Genomic DNA, 14,316 nt, shown 5'->3' on the forward strand with positions numbered 1-14,316 from the left:
TGCACTCCACCTTTTACTGATGAAGAAACAAGCTCCAAAAGGTGAAGTCCAATTTGCCTTACGTGAAAGGAAGCAGCCACATTGGATGTGGTGTCTGGCCTCCAGTTTGCAGGAAGGATGCAGCCACATTTGAGGTCTCTGCTCTGGTCCAGCATTCAGAGTCTATGCGGGTCCCCCTGGCTGTCAGCTGGGGGAGGGGGGGAGGCATGTTGAACTTCTTCCAGCATTTCTCTCCGTAGACCGGACAGCAGGAATATGTGGCCGCGGAAGGCCTGGGACCCGTGCACGGGTTTCCCCACCGCAGGCACCTGAGCACAGATGTGCTCCTGGTTCTGGTAGCTCCACTGCACCGTTGTGATCAAAGATCACGGTCTTTCTGCTCACTGTCCTTCAGTAGTGACGCTCGATGAGTCTCTTCACATCCTTATTGTTCTGGAGGAATCGCTCAGGAGCCCACAAAGACATGGAGACATTACATTGGCAAAAGCAGTTCACTACAAGGTTGAATGAAACGGTATTATTATTCTCACATTGATGGCTACAAATCAGGTCACTGCCTAGGGTGACTTGAAGCAGCAGGGACAGACATGACTCCACTTCCCGGCTGGAGTCCACTTCCTCGTGCCCTTGGTCTGATTTCTTGTCTCCAACATGTCTGGCCCTCTTGGTTCTGGTTTCCATCCTTATCCCCCAGCCCTAGCCTACCCTCTGACAATGCCCTAAAAACCTGGCCATTTTCACATTTCTATTATTCCCTCCAGTTCTCTTGTGCTCCTGTGTTCACTTCACTTTGCTAGCCAGTTTGTTTTCTGCTTCCCTCATTTCTAAGCTTACTGATTTCTTTCTTCATTTTGCCCCCTTTCCTTGTTTAGTTTCTCACCCCTCTTGTCTTTCTGCCTTTTTACTCTCCCCCATCCTGTTCCTGAAGAAATACAGGATGTTATTGGGACAAAAATACAAAGAATTTTAGAATTTATCTCATCCCCCATTCAACGCAGACCTCTCCTCTCTACTGCCTCCTTCCCCATTTCCTTGAGTCCACATATGATTTTTTTCCCATAATGGCCCACGGGGCAGACAGTTCTATTTGTAGATGATTCTAACGGCTGGACGTTTTTCATGATACTGAACTGAAATTGGTCTCCCGAGAACATCTGTTTGTCCTGGTTCAGGTCTCTGGAGCTGCTAGAATATATGTAATTTCTCAACCACAGGCCATTCCTTCATATTAAGGAGAATTATCACTTCCCCCAGCCTTTCCTGGTTGAACACAGCAGGTTACTTAAATCATTTCGTATATAACAGTTTCCACACATGTAATTTTATTTGTTATTCTTCTGTGAATCCTGTCTGGTGTTTTTATGTCATTCTTTAAATGCGGGTCTTGGAATTTAACACAGTAATCCAGATAGGACCTGAAGTGGTTTATAGTTAATCTTCATTAAATTTCATCTTCTTAATTTGATTCTTTATTCCACTCTTATTTGAAGTCTTCATTTGTCACGCTCTGTCAGCCAGTGGATTATCTGTTTTTTTCCAGTTTTCTGTCATTGGAAAGTTACTCATGATTTCCATCAATATTCATTCAAGTCTCTGATAAAGTTATGCATCAGGACAAGAGCAAGGGTCTTGTTTTGGGGCCCAGGGCTGGAAACGTACCCCAGGGTTGAAGACAGCCAGTTAAGTACACTCATTGAGCTCTGCTGTTCTGGCTTGTACTGAAGATATCTTGAGGTGTCCTGTCAATTACCTGGCTGAAATCCAGACACATGAGGTCCTGGCCTTCCGCTCCCACCAGCCCTGTCACAGAAGGTGCCATAACATCAACTTGGCATCATATTCTCCTTGTAAACCTTCTCTGGAATCTCCTTGTGATTATTCTGTAAGCGTTCACAAACTCCAAAACAGTTTAAACTGTTTCAGAGATAAAGGTCAATCTTCCTGTTCTGTCATCTACAGATTGTGCCATTTTCTACTTCTTACATTTTAGGGTAAAATTTACTTGGATCCAGTCTTTAATCGTCTCCTCCGCTACCTCAGAATTCTCCAGGGGATACTGACAGTGGTGTTCCCCCGTACTACAATCCTCAAATTTCTTCAGGAAATTGGGATGTTACTAGTCTACCGTAAAAGAACCCCTTAGTGCTTCTTTACCAACACTGCCCCTTGCTGGAGTTCTAATTTTCAAAAATCATTCTGGGGGAATGTTCCAGGGAAACTGATAGGTTCAATAGTCAAGCCATACCATAATCTCTATTGCTTGAGTTTCTCTCCTTTGGTTATTTTCTCCCTGAGTGCCTGGATAGTATCACAGTCTACACTGGCTATTTTCCATACTTGAAGCTTACTGTTGCAGACATCCAAAATACAGAGAATTATTGATGGATGGTGTGATTTAAACATTTTTTCCCCTCAATATCCCATTGAAACTTTTAATAACTTCTCTGAAATTTGCTTTATTTTTAAAAATTTTTTAAATGTTTATTTATTTTTGAGAGAGAGGGAGAGACAGAGCATGAACAGGGGAGGCACAGAGAGATAGGGAGACAGAATCCAAAGCAGGCTCCAGACTCCAAGCTGTCAGCACAGAGCCCGACGTGGGGCTCGAACTCACGGACCGCGAGATCATGACCTGAGCCAAAATCGAGTGTCACACACTTAACCAACTGAGCCACCCAGGCTCAGTTTACGCCCAGAGTAAACATTTTTGGCAGGAACTCTACATTGATGATGTTGTGCCCTTCTCAGCTCTTCAGGAGGCCCATGAGAGCAATTTGTCCCATTATTTATGAGGTTTGGTTAAATTATTTATGGGTGATATCCAGGAGATCTCTTTATGTAAAGGTACATTTTCTCCTTTGTATTAAGTAATCTGTGAGGTGTTATTTTGAGACTGGGTGTATCTCTAATTCCCAGAAACCTTTTTTGACTGATATTTTTAAAACTAAAGGAATTAAAGATACTACTCTTTTCTGACTGGAATCAAGCTTTGATTTTTTTTTTTTTAATCTCCAGTGCTGACACAGAGTATGTATGTAAATATGTGCTAAAATTATGATCAATTATAATATTGCTCAGGCATAGTCTGATTGTTCCCTAACTGGAGCATTTGGTTTACCAGACTTGTTCGTGACCTGTTACTGTCTCCTCTACTCCCTAAAGTTCTGTTCTTGCTGAAATAAGATGAAACTTCTCTACTAAGGCTCCCACCCGTATTTCTGATTTCTTCCTCCCTTCAAATTATTTATTCGCTCTGTATTTCTATAGCAAAGTCTTCACATTATCTGTGTAGGCCTTTGACCTTAGCCTCTCTCCATCACTTCCTCTTTCTACCTTTTTATCTTCAGATGCTTCCCATTCCTTAAACAGGAAGACTTGAAGAAAGACAAGGCACCAAAGACTGAGGTCCCCACTTATATAAAGCTGTGACCTAATCATTAACAAGTGGGAACTTCAAGGGGCACTTGGGTGGCTCAGTCAGTTGAGCATCAGACTTTGGCTGGGGTCACGATCTCATGGTTCGTGAGTTCGAGCCCTGCATTGGACCCACTGCAGTCTGTGAGGAGCCAGCTTGGGATCCTCTGTCCCCCTCTCTCGGCCCCTCCCCAGCTCTCCCTCTTTCTCTCTCTCTGTCTCAAAAACAAAACAAAATAAAAAACAAATGGGAACTTTAACTTAAACTCTGTGTCCCTGTCTTTGAGGAGGAAAGAAATGATTGCTTTACAATCATTTTTATTTTGGTTCCTGGAAATTCTTAATAAACATTTTCCATGCAAATTGTCGATGGGGCTTCAACAGACTTGTTACATGTTCTGGAAGTCATAGGCCACTACCATAAGCTCCAGGGAACCTAAAGATTTTAAACTGAAAGATGCAGTGGATGAACCAAACTTCCTAATTTAAATAATTCAGTCATTTTATGCATTCAACAAATTAGGTTTTTTAAAGAATTTTTTAAGAGTGTATTCTCATGTTCTAAGCCTAAAAAATCTATTCCAATATGTTACTTTCGACCATTTCACAGCCATTAGAGGACAGGGAGAAAGGAGAAATGGAAAACATCCTCAGAGAGTAAAGACTCTATTCTCTATGGGCATATGTGTAGTCTTTAAAATTATGGTATATCCTCTTCCTCCTAGATCCACATCTCCATTAGCAAAGCTTCATGGATCTTCCATTCTGGAGAGGCACCACCTGGAGTACAGTAAGACTCTACTGCAGGATGAGGTACGTGAGGCTTTCCCAGGGGCAGCCAGAAGCTCTGGATCAAAGCACCAACCCACGGAAAATGCTTAGAAAGAGGATGGCCTTGAGTTGTGGCAGTTGGCAGTCTCTACTCTCTTTGAGGTCAATTGCTAGAAATAGCTATTTTGCAACAGTTTTTGAGCAACCAAGTTAGAAGGAGCTGAGATAGAAAAGAGGCATACAAAGTCGCAAAATCTCAGCGGGTCTGTGGAGAGAGAAGCAAAAGCTTACGGTGGACGTGAGAGGGCTCTGTGCACCCTAACGTGTATATCCATGGAAAGGGGAAACGAGGCTAGGTAGCCAGTGATTTTCTTATTCATGGGGCATGCACTGTGAGGAATTGTCCATATCTTTGAGGAAGGCAAGCTTTGGTAGTGGAGGCAAGCATGAAATCAGGATACAAGACAGGGACAGACAGCTGGCATCAGAGAGACAGGGAGAGGCCACATTCAGGAGTGGGCGTGGCATAGGAGAGCAGAGGGGCGGGGTCACCGACAGCTTTGGGCTGGAAGTGGCTTGGGTGTGGTCTTGAATTCACTTGGATTTGCACACGTCAGGTACTACGAACATTCCATAGGCAGCAATCATTCTTCCTTTTAACACTTTTACTTAAGGGGTATATAGGCTTGTGGAAAAGTTGTGGATATAATCTAGTTAGACTTAAAAAAAAAAAATCTCTTGAGAAAGTTCCAAACCAAAACTAATTAAATGAGTCTTTATTAGATGGAGGGGAACAATTTTGTCATAGCAGAGACCTTGTTTAGAATCACACATGCTCAGGAGAAATAAGCCCTCTGGGAGTGGAGCTTTTCTGTTTCTGTGATAATATTTTATTAAAGTCTCAGGGAAGGAACATACAGAAATATGTCCAAATTTAGAGATAACACTACATTTTCCCAAGTAATGAGAAGCCAAGTGGGGAAACTTGTACGGCAGAGAGATCAGGCCAAAAGTTGGAAAAAGAAAAAAACGTATTTGACTGTGTTTTGTTTGTTTTTAAAGTTTATTTATTTATTTTTGAGAGAGAGAGAAAGCGCGCGAGAGCGAGGGAGGGGCAGAGAGAGAGAGAGAGAGAGAGAGAGAGAGAGAATCCCAAGCAGGCTCTGAGCTGACAGGGCAGAGCCCGACATGGGGCTGGATCTCACAAACTGTGAGATCATGACTTGAGCTGAAATCTAGAGTTGGACACTTAACCGACTGCACCACCCAGGCACCCCAATACTTGAATGTTGTTATCACCTGTGATTGATGCCACGCCCAGAGAGAGGGACCCGGACAAGTGCATCAGAATTCACCAGGCAAGTGTACTCAGGCTGTTAAAAACAGACCCTGGGCTTCATTTCACACTTACTGATGGGGTTCTCAGGGATTCTGGCCTGGGAATCTGCGTTTTAATAAGACTGCTAATAATTCTGGTGGATAGCCAGAGCCTCTCCCTGCAGTAGGGTTTATAACATAAAAATGATGGTAATATCTGTTCTATGAAAATTAAAAGGAGTGGAATTGAAAGTAGTTTGGGAAGATAAGAGTAAATTGCTATTATTTAATTTTTTATGAGTCTTTTTCTTACTGGTTGGAACAACCTTACATTTTTGAGTAAGAATTTTCTCCACTTTCCATAATCAGTGGTGTCACTGATTATGTGACATCGTAAACAGGTACTGTCAAATATAATTTATTATTTAATTTTACATTTACCTACTAAAGCAAAATATATTTAAAAACTTCAGCCAAGGAGCGCCTGGGGGGCTCAGTCTGTTAAGTGTCTGACTCTTGATCTCAGCTCAGGTCTTGACCTCAGTGTCATGAGTTCAAACAAATGTTTGGGTGGTACTCGTACTCATGTTTTTCCTTTCTGGGATTTAAGGGTTTATAATGGACTTGTGGCTTTCCATCCTAATTTTTTAAATGTTATTTACTCTGGAGTCTGAACTGGTTTTGATGGCTGTATAAAGGCTTATTATTCTTTCTCAAAAGGCATACTGCATCTCGGTAATCCATACCACCTTGGCAAGGACTTGTCTACAATGCTATCCAACCTGCTAATTGCAGACTTATAAGGCCTGTAAATAGAGTCGCCAGGCAATGCAATCACAGAGATTTTTATGAGCAGGCAAATGGAACGCTAAAAAAAAAAACAAAAAAAAACACACAAATTTTTTAGCCATCAAATGTTCTTTTTACACTTTGGGAAACAATGTTGCTCTTTTATTTACTTTTTTTGTATAAAGAAAATATTTGCATTAAAAGCATTTAAAAAAGGGAAATCCTCATGATTTAGATAACAATTTTGGTATTTTGTTTTGTATATTATGAAGCTTTGCCTTAAAATGTCATTATATCCCAGTAGATTGGGATTCACTGTTCTGAGGGTTAAGAACCACCTGCATTCCAAAGCAGACAGCAGTCAACCCTTTCACCTGAGGGAATAGATGGAAAGCTCGCTAGTCAGATTAGAAAGAGCATACATCTTAATGCTACAATGTATTGTAGAAATGACAACACAAATGGCTCAGCATAAATAACAGACCCCTGTTATTATTCCAAACACTTCTTGACAGAGTTTGTGATAATCCTCTTTATGCTTTTTCATACCAACCCCATCTTATAAAAGGAGTGAAGAAGCAATGAAATATCCAATGTATGGTCACAGTGAGTCATGAACACGTTAGCAGTCTCCTCCACGGGTGTCACAGGTACCACACCGAAGACTAGAATAGCCTATATGTTCTCCTGCCTCACCTCACCAGGAAGCTCTAATCAGGATGAATTGGAGTCATTCCTACCTATTTGGATGCACTACTGGGAATTTATATGTTTACTGCTGTTGTAATAGTAGGAGAGAACATAGACTCTCTGTGAGCTAGTGAAACCAGCTGAGCAAGTGGGGGCCCCGCCAGAATGAGCTGGGACATGGTCCCCTCTCTTGTGGTGGTGCACCTGTCCCTACCTCAGGTTTTCAGCACAATCCTCAGGAAAACAAATAGAATGTTACACGTTTCTATGTTTTCAAAATTAATAACTTAATACTGGTTGTAAAAATTACACTTGCTCACTATGAAAACTCAATGACAGGGAAAAATTTAAAAATAAATATAAAAAATTCATTTCAAATTCTATGACTCAAAAATAGCTATTTCATTAACACCTAATGAACTGTAATCAGCCACCCTGTGAAGGTATGCAGGCAGGATGGAGAGAAACAATTTTAGAAAGATGGGATCATAGTATTCAAGCTTTTTTTTAAAGTCAGAGTTATGGTTTTTATTTTTTTAAATTTTTTAATGTTTATATTTGAGAGAGAGACAGGGAGACAGAGAATGAGCAAGGGAAGGACAGAGAGAGAGAGAAACAGAACTCAAAGCAGGCTCCAGCCTCTGGCTGTCAGCACAGAGCCTGATGCAGGACTTGAACTCACAAACTGTGAGATCATGACCCAAGCCAAAGTTGGACGCTTAACTGACTGAGCCACCCAGGTGCCCCAGAGAGTTATTTTTTTAAATGTTTCTTTATTTTAGAGAGAGAGAGAGAGAGAGAGCAGGGGAGGGGCAGAGAAAGAGGGAGACACAGAATCTGAAGCAGCTCTAGGCTCTGAGCTATCAGCACAGAGCCCGGCTTGGGGGTCCAATGGTGAGATCATGACCTGAACCGAAGTCAGGCACTCAACTGACTGAGCCACGCAGGCACCCCCAGAGTTATGTTTTTAAAATCAGCTTTATTGAAGTATAATATATGTACAATAAACTGCATCCTTTCAGTGTACAATTATATGAGTTTATACAATTTTATATACCTAGGACACCACTACCACAATCAAGACATAAAATATTCCTATGACCCCAAACCACTCCTCATGCCCATTTGCAGTGCAGGCCTCTCTCTGCTCCCAGCCGTAGGCAACCATTGAAATGCTTTTAGTCACTATAGTTTAGATTTTGTAGATTTTATATAGACGCAATTATACAGGTACTCTTTTGTGCTGTCTTCTTTCATGCAAAGTAATAATTCTGAGATTAGTATTGTATACACCAGCAATTGAATCCTTTTCATTGTTGAGTAGTTTTCCATTTATTTTTGTGTAATTCTATTTAAATTTAATGGAAGAAATATTTTAGAAATGTAATTGCAGAACTTTAGATACTGTGTCTTTATCAAAAGAAATAGTGGGGTTTTTTTAAAGATTTAAAAAAAATGTTTATTCATTTTTGAGAGAGAGAGACAGAGCCTGAGTTGGGGAGGGGAGGAGAGGAGACCACAGAATCTGAAGCAGGCTCCAGGATCTCAGCTGTCAGCACAGAGCCCAACACAGGGGCCAAACTCACGAACCATGAGATCATGACCTGAGCCAAAGTCAGATGCTCAACTGACTGAGCCACCCAGGTGCCCCACGAGATATTAGTTCTTAACGAACCCTCTAAAATGAACAGAGGACTATGAGAAATTGTGAAAAACCATAGCTCAGCATTTAGATGTTTGATATTTTTAGACTATATGTATTAACTTTATATTGTCTACTAACTCACTGCTATGAAACATGAGACAATTAAAATACTGCTTCCATCTTCACCTCCATTTTGTAAGGTACTTATTATCATTAGTATTTTTTTACCATTATATATTTATAAATTCATATGTTGCTCAATAATTTCCAGAGTTTTTTATCCTTTAAAAAAATTTTTTTAATGTTTATTTTCTGAGAGAGAGAGAGAGAGAGAGACGTTGTGAGCGGGGGGAGGGGCAGAAAGAGAGGGAGACGCAGAATCCGAAGCAGGCTCCAGACTCTGAGCTGTCAGCACAGAGCCTAAGGTGGGGCTCAAACCCATGAACTGTGAGATCATGACTTGAGCTGAAGTCAGACACTTAACTGACTAAGCCACCTAGGCACCCCTAACTTTTTTTTTTTTTTTTAGTTTTTATTTAAATTCCAGTTAGTTCACAGTGTTATATGTTTCAGGTTTACAATACAGTGATTCATCACTTCCATACATCACCAAGTGCTCATCACATGTGCACTCCTTAATCCCCATCACATATTTAATCCGTCCCCCAGCCCACATCCCTTCTGTTAACCATCAGTTTGCTCTCTGTAGTTAAGAGTCTGTTTCTTGGTTTGTCTCTTTCTCCCTATTTCCCCTTTGCTCATTTGTTTTGTTTCTTAAATTCCGCATATGAATGAGATCATATGGTATTTGTCTTTCTCTGACTTATTTCGCTTAGCATAATATTCTCTAGCTCTAACACAATTGTTTATTCGTAATTCTATATTTAAATGGGCCCAATACTTACAATCAATCCTTTTATTATGGTTTCTCCATTCCTGTGTATCTTATTTTCACTCACCTCTTGATGGGCTAGACTTTTGTCAAATGGTAGTTTTTCTAAGAGAGGCTAATCTAAGTACATGCTTAAAAAAGAATACTGTTTGTTACATTTGTTTTTGAAGATCAGTTTGACTGGACATATAGTCTTGTGTCACACTTATTCTCAGAAATTGGAGGACGTTGCTTCACTGTCTTTTGGCATTGAAGTGTTGCCCTGAAGAGGTATATATGGCCAATCTTTTTGCCTTACATGTGACTTGTTTTTTCTGCATAGATTCTCATCTGATACTTAATTCTTCATATTTTAGTAACGTCATCTGATGTCTTGATGTTGATCATCTTTCCTGCTCTGATCACTGGCTCTGCCTTAGCTTACTTAAAAAAAAAAAAAAAAGGCATGTGTATATGTGTGTATGTTACTCAATTTGTTCCCAAAAGGTTTTATTTGAGCTTTCAAAAATACATATCAGGTTAAAAAAAATAAAATAGGGTTACTGGAAAAATAAAACTAAGACGAAGCCATAGTAAAGCCAAAATGTGTACAGTGAAAGGGACAAGAGATGGGCCACAAATTTGGTCAAGAGCTTTCTACCAACTAATATAAATCAGAGCAGGATTTTTAATATGAATCTGTATCTATAGGTTAAAAAGAAACCACTTAGGGGCCTCTGGGTAGCTCGGTTGCTTAAGTGTCCAGGTCTTGATTTTGGCTTATGTCATGATCTCACGGTTCATGGGATCAAGCCCCCCACCCCATGTCAGGCTCTGTGCTGACCGTGAGGAGCCTGCTTGGGATTCTCTCTCTCTCCAGCTCTCTCTGCCCCTCCCATGCTCGTGCGCTCGCGCTCTCTCAAAATAAATAAATGAACTTAAAAAAGAAAAAAAAAAACACGTAGAAGCTCTTCTTTTATGATCCTTAGATATGAAAGAAAAAAGAGAAAATAAAAAAAGTATAGAATTAAGACAGGTTTTTCACTTTGGAGACTTGTCCATGTTTTTAGATGAACATCAAAATGAGTGAGGAGAAAAAGACAAGAATGCAGTTCGGGTATATGTATGTATTTCATGACCATCAACTTCATGTAGCAAAACTACTATACATCTGTCCTTTGGCCTGTATGCCTAAAGTGATTTATTTGGAATATGAGACCTTTTTCAAATAATACATATTATTACACTGCTATTAACTAGGCTTCCATATTTTCAGTGGTTATCCGGTGTAGTTTGTTGCTTAAAATAATGTAATCATCAAAAGGATACATATTGGAATATGAAACCTTTTAAAAACCACTGCCAAGGGGTGCCCTGGGTGACTCAGTTAAGTGTTCGACTTTGGCTCAGGTCATGATCTCACGGTTTGTGGGTTTGAGCCCCATGTCAGGCTCTGGGCTGACAGCTCAGAGCCTGGAGCCTGCTTCAGATTCTGTGTGTCTCTCTCTCTTTCTGTCCCTCCCCCCACTCTTGCTCTGTCTCTCAAAAATAAAAATTATATATATATATATATATATATATATATATGTATATATATATATATATACACACACACACACACACACATATACATATATACACATATACATATATATATACATATATATATATATACACACACACACGCACACACTGCCAAATTTACTCTCATTTTCTATCACACTATTAAGCTGATCCATATGTGAAGAGATTATTACTGGGAATCTCTCTGAAGAAAGGTCTAGTTGTTTGTAAAATATAATTGCAAGAAAACATTTTAAGAACAACTTGAGAGATTTCATTATCTTTTCCCATATATACATGAGTACTAGTATAATTTATAGTTTCTGAAGTCATCCAGCAACTTCTGTGATTACTCAAAAATTATCCGGTGGATAATTCAGCATGTCTAACAACTGGATGTACCAGATATTCTTTATTAAATCTCCTCAGTTAATACAAGCAAAATTTAAGTCTACTGTTATATTTTTAAGTGATCCTGGGAGAAAACACTTTTATTTACTCCCCAAACTTATACACTGCTTATATGAATATTTGCTAATAGTATCTACTTTTATAGTTTAAATTACTTTACTCAAAGTAGAGTGGTAATTTAATCCAAGAGAAAGCTGAAAACAAAAAACGTGAGAGAAAGACCTAGTTTTTCGTCTCTCTGTGCCAATAATCTTTATTTTGTTAAACATAGTTTGGCTTATTTGTTGAACCAAGACAAATTAATGATTGCACTTTATTGTGAATTTTTATCTTACAGAGTTTAAACATCTTCCAGAACCTAAATAAACGCCAGTTTGAAACAGTTATTCATTTGTTTGAAGTTGCAATAATAGCAACTGACCTGGCTTTATACTTCAAGTAAGTACAGAACTCCCCTACACTATGTTTCTGCCTCACATAAATGATCCACTGCATTCAAGTCAAAAGGCATTTATTCACACACACAGTTATTCATTTTCCTTTTGGAACATCAGTAGAATACCTTCAAGGTACTGACAGTGAATTTACTAGACATCTGAAAATACATTTAAAAAAACTAATCCCTGCTGTTGATTAGTTTGTTATTGAAGAAGTTTGAGGAATGCACGGTGAAGTTGGTGTACCTGCCAGAAGGGTGATGCCGCAAAGCCTTTGAGGAGCATTTTGGTCTGGTGGAGTCATCATGGTCCAGAGTCTGGTATTTAGAGTTGCAGGCTCAGACATTTGATTCTGCTGGAGACTCGGAGCTAAAAAACCTTGATCATACGGATGCACGTTAACCCAACTCACATAATTCTGAGTTATGTACAGCAGAGCACTACAGAAATGACCAAGGAGACCGGATACTCCCAGCTTCTGCCCATTTTGTCAGTCAACTATAGAGTTGCTTGGCAAAATGGATTAGGACAAGGTGAACTAGTTATAATATCCAACTATTTAATGACTTAGATGGGTAGTATCAAATTGTGCCTCTCTGATCCATCTTAATTAAAAAATTATTTAATAGTTCAAAGATGAAGACAGATACTTGAAAGAATATAATTGATATCCAAATATCCATGACCCAGATTCAACAAATGCTAAGATTTTGCCACACCTGAGGTCTTTTTTTTTTTTTAAGGAAAAAAAAATGCAATTGAGGCATCCGAACCCACTCTACCATGAAAAACCGCTCCCTTTCCCCTCACAGTCATCATCATCCTGATGCTGTGTATCTGTCCTTTCCGTCCACATTTTCATATGGTATTGTTACGTGCGTTTTAAAATTTTCCATAAATGGTTTCATCTTGTACATACTTTTCCGCAACTTGCTTTTTCATGAAATATGTTTTAAAGATTTACCCTGGTGGTAAATGAAGATCCAGTTCATTCATTTGAACTGTATATTCAGCTTTATGAACATGCCATAATTAATTTAGCCGTTCTTCTATTCATGGACATTTAGATCATTTCCTACTTTTCGTTATTGTTGACAATACCACATCGTATGTCCTTGTACACGTGAGAGTTTCTCTGAAGTGCGTACCTAGAAGTGGGATTGCGACAAGAGTTGCAAATCTTAAGTTTTATACTGCATTGTAAAACTGCACTCCTGAGTAGTTTAAACTCCCACCAGCGGTGTGCAAGAGTTCCTGCTACCTCTTCTCTGGACTACTTTTGATCTGCACACACTTATTTATCTTGTTAATTTGACAGTGAGATGGCTTCTTATTGATGTTCAAATTTGTATTTTCTTGTTTACCAGTGAGGTTGAGTATCTTTTCATGTATTTTAGGTTCTGATTTTTTTGTTGCTTTTATGCATTACGTCTCATCACAGCCTGTGGCCTTTATGTTTATGTTATGATCTCTTTTGTCACATGTATCTTTTAGCTTTAATGTATTCAAACTTACCAATTTTTTCCCTTTCTGTGGCTGGTGGTTTTCCTGTCTTAAACCCTTTCTGTGCCAACGGTTAGCAGCCATTTAGTCTCTTATTCCCTGACCCTTTAGATCCACTATGTAAACATCTGATGCAAAGTGGGAACTTTAACTCTGAGAAGTGCATATTAAAGATACTTTTTTAAATCTCTGGTCTTATATGCTATAATTGTTGCACAGCTGTATCTTTTTTAGGAAGAGAACCATGTTTCAAAAAATTGTTGATGCCTGTGAAAAAATGGAAACCGAGGAAGAGGCCGTCAAATATGTAACCATTGATCCAACCAAAAAAGAGGTTATAATGTGAGTAGTCAGAATTTTATTCCTCTTTTGGCAAAAAACAAAAAACAAACACACACACACACAAAACAAAACAAAACAAAAAAAACAAAAAAAAACCCACCTTATTTTTTATGTCTTTCAACGTTTTTTTTTTTTTGTTTTTTTGTTTTTTTTTTAATTTATTTTCGGGACAGAGAGAGACAGAGCATGAACAGGGGAGGGGCAGAGAGAGAGGGAGACACAGAATCGGAAACAGGCTCCAGGCTCCGAGCCATCAGCCCAGAGCCTGACGCGGGGCTCAAACTCACGGACCGCGAGATCGTGACCTGGCTGAAGTCGGACGCTTAACCGACTGCGCCACCCAGGCGCCCCTATGTCTTTCTATTTTAACAACTTTTGTTTTCTTCTAAGGGCAATGATGATGACTGCATGTGATCTATCAGCTATAACCAAACCCTGGGAGGTACAAAGTCAGGCGAGTACAGTTACGTTTCCTTTTCTGTCACATTCTCAGATGCAGTCTAGGTCCCATGTAAGGGTGAATATGAAGATTCTGGCAATCTCGGAATTTTATTATAGCTAGC

General features: G+C 39.4%; 1 protein-coding gene across 6 annotated transcripts in view; it reads left to right on the forward strand.

Moving 5' to 3' along the window:
- Nucleotides 1-14,316, forward strand: part of PDE6C (phosphodiesterase 6C) — a 45,269-nt gene that overhangs the window by 25,688 nt on the left and 5,265 nt on the right. For 3 of the 6 annotated variants that reach the window (XM_042960768.1, XM_042960763.1, XM_042960767.1), the window contains 4 exons: nucleotides 4,140-4,227; nucleotides 11,809-11,909; nucleotides 13,631-13,753; nucleotides 14,144-14,216. In XM_042960768.1, coding sequence (XP_042816702.1) covers nucleotides 4,140-4,227; nucleotides 11,809-11,909; nucleotides 13,631-13,753; nucleotides 14,144-14,216 — 385 coding nt within the window. The remainder of the gene's footprint in view (nucleotides 1-4,139; nucleotides 4,228-11,808; nucleotides 11,910-13,630; nucleotides 13,754-14,143; nucleotides 14,217-14,316) is intronic. The other 3 variants (XM_042960764.1, XM_042960765.1, XM_042960766.1) reach the window with 3 other exon arrangements.

The sequence above is a fragment of the Panthera tigris genome, chromosome D2 (genome assembly GCF_018350195.1).
Source record: "Panthera tigris isolate Pti1 chromosome D2, P.tigris_Pti1_mat1.1, whole genome shotgun sequence".
NCBI classification, from domain to species: Eukaryota; Metazoa; Chordata; class Mammalia; order Carnivora; family Felidae; genus Panthera; species Panthera tigris.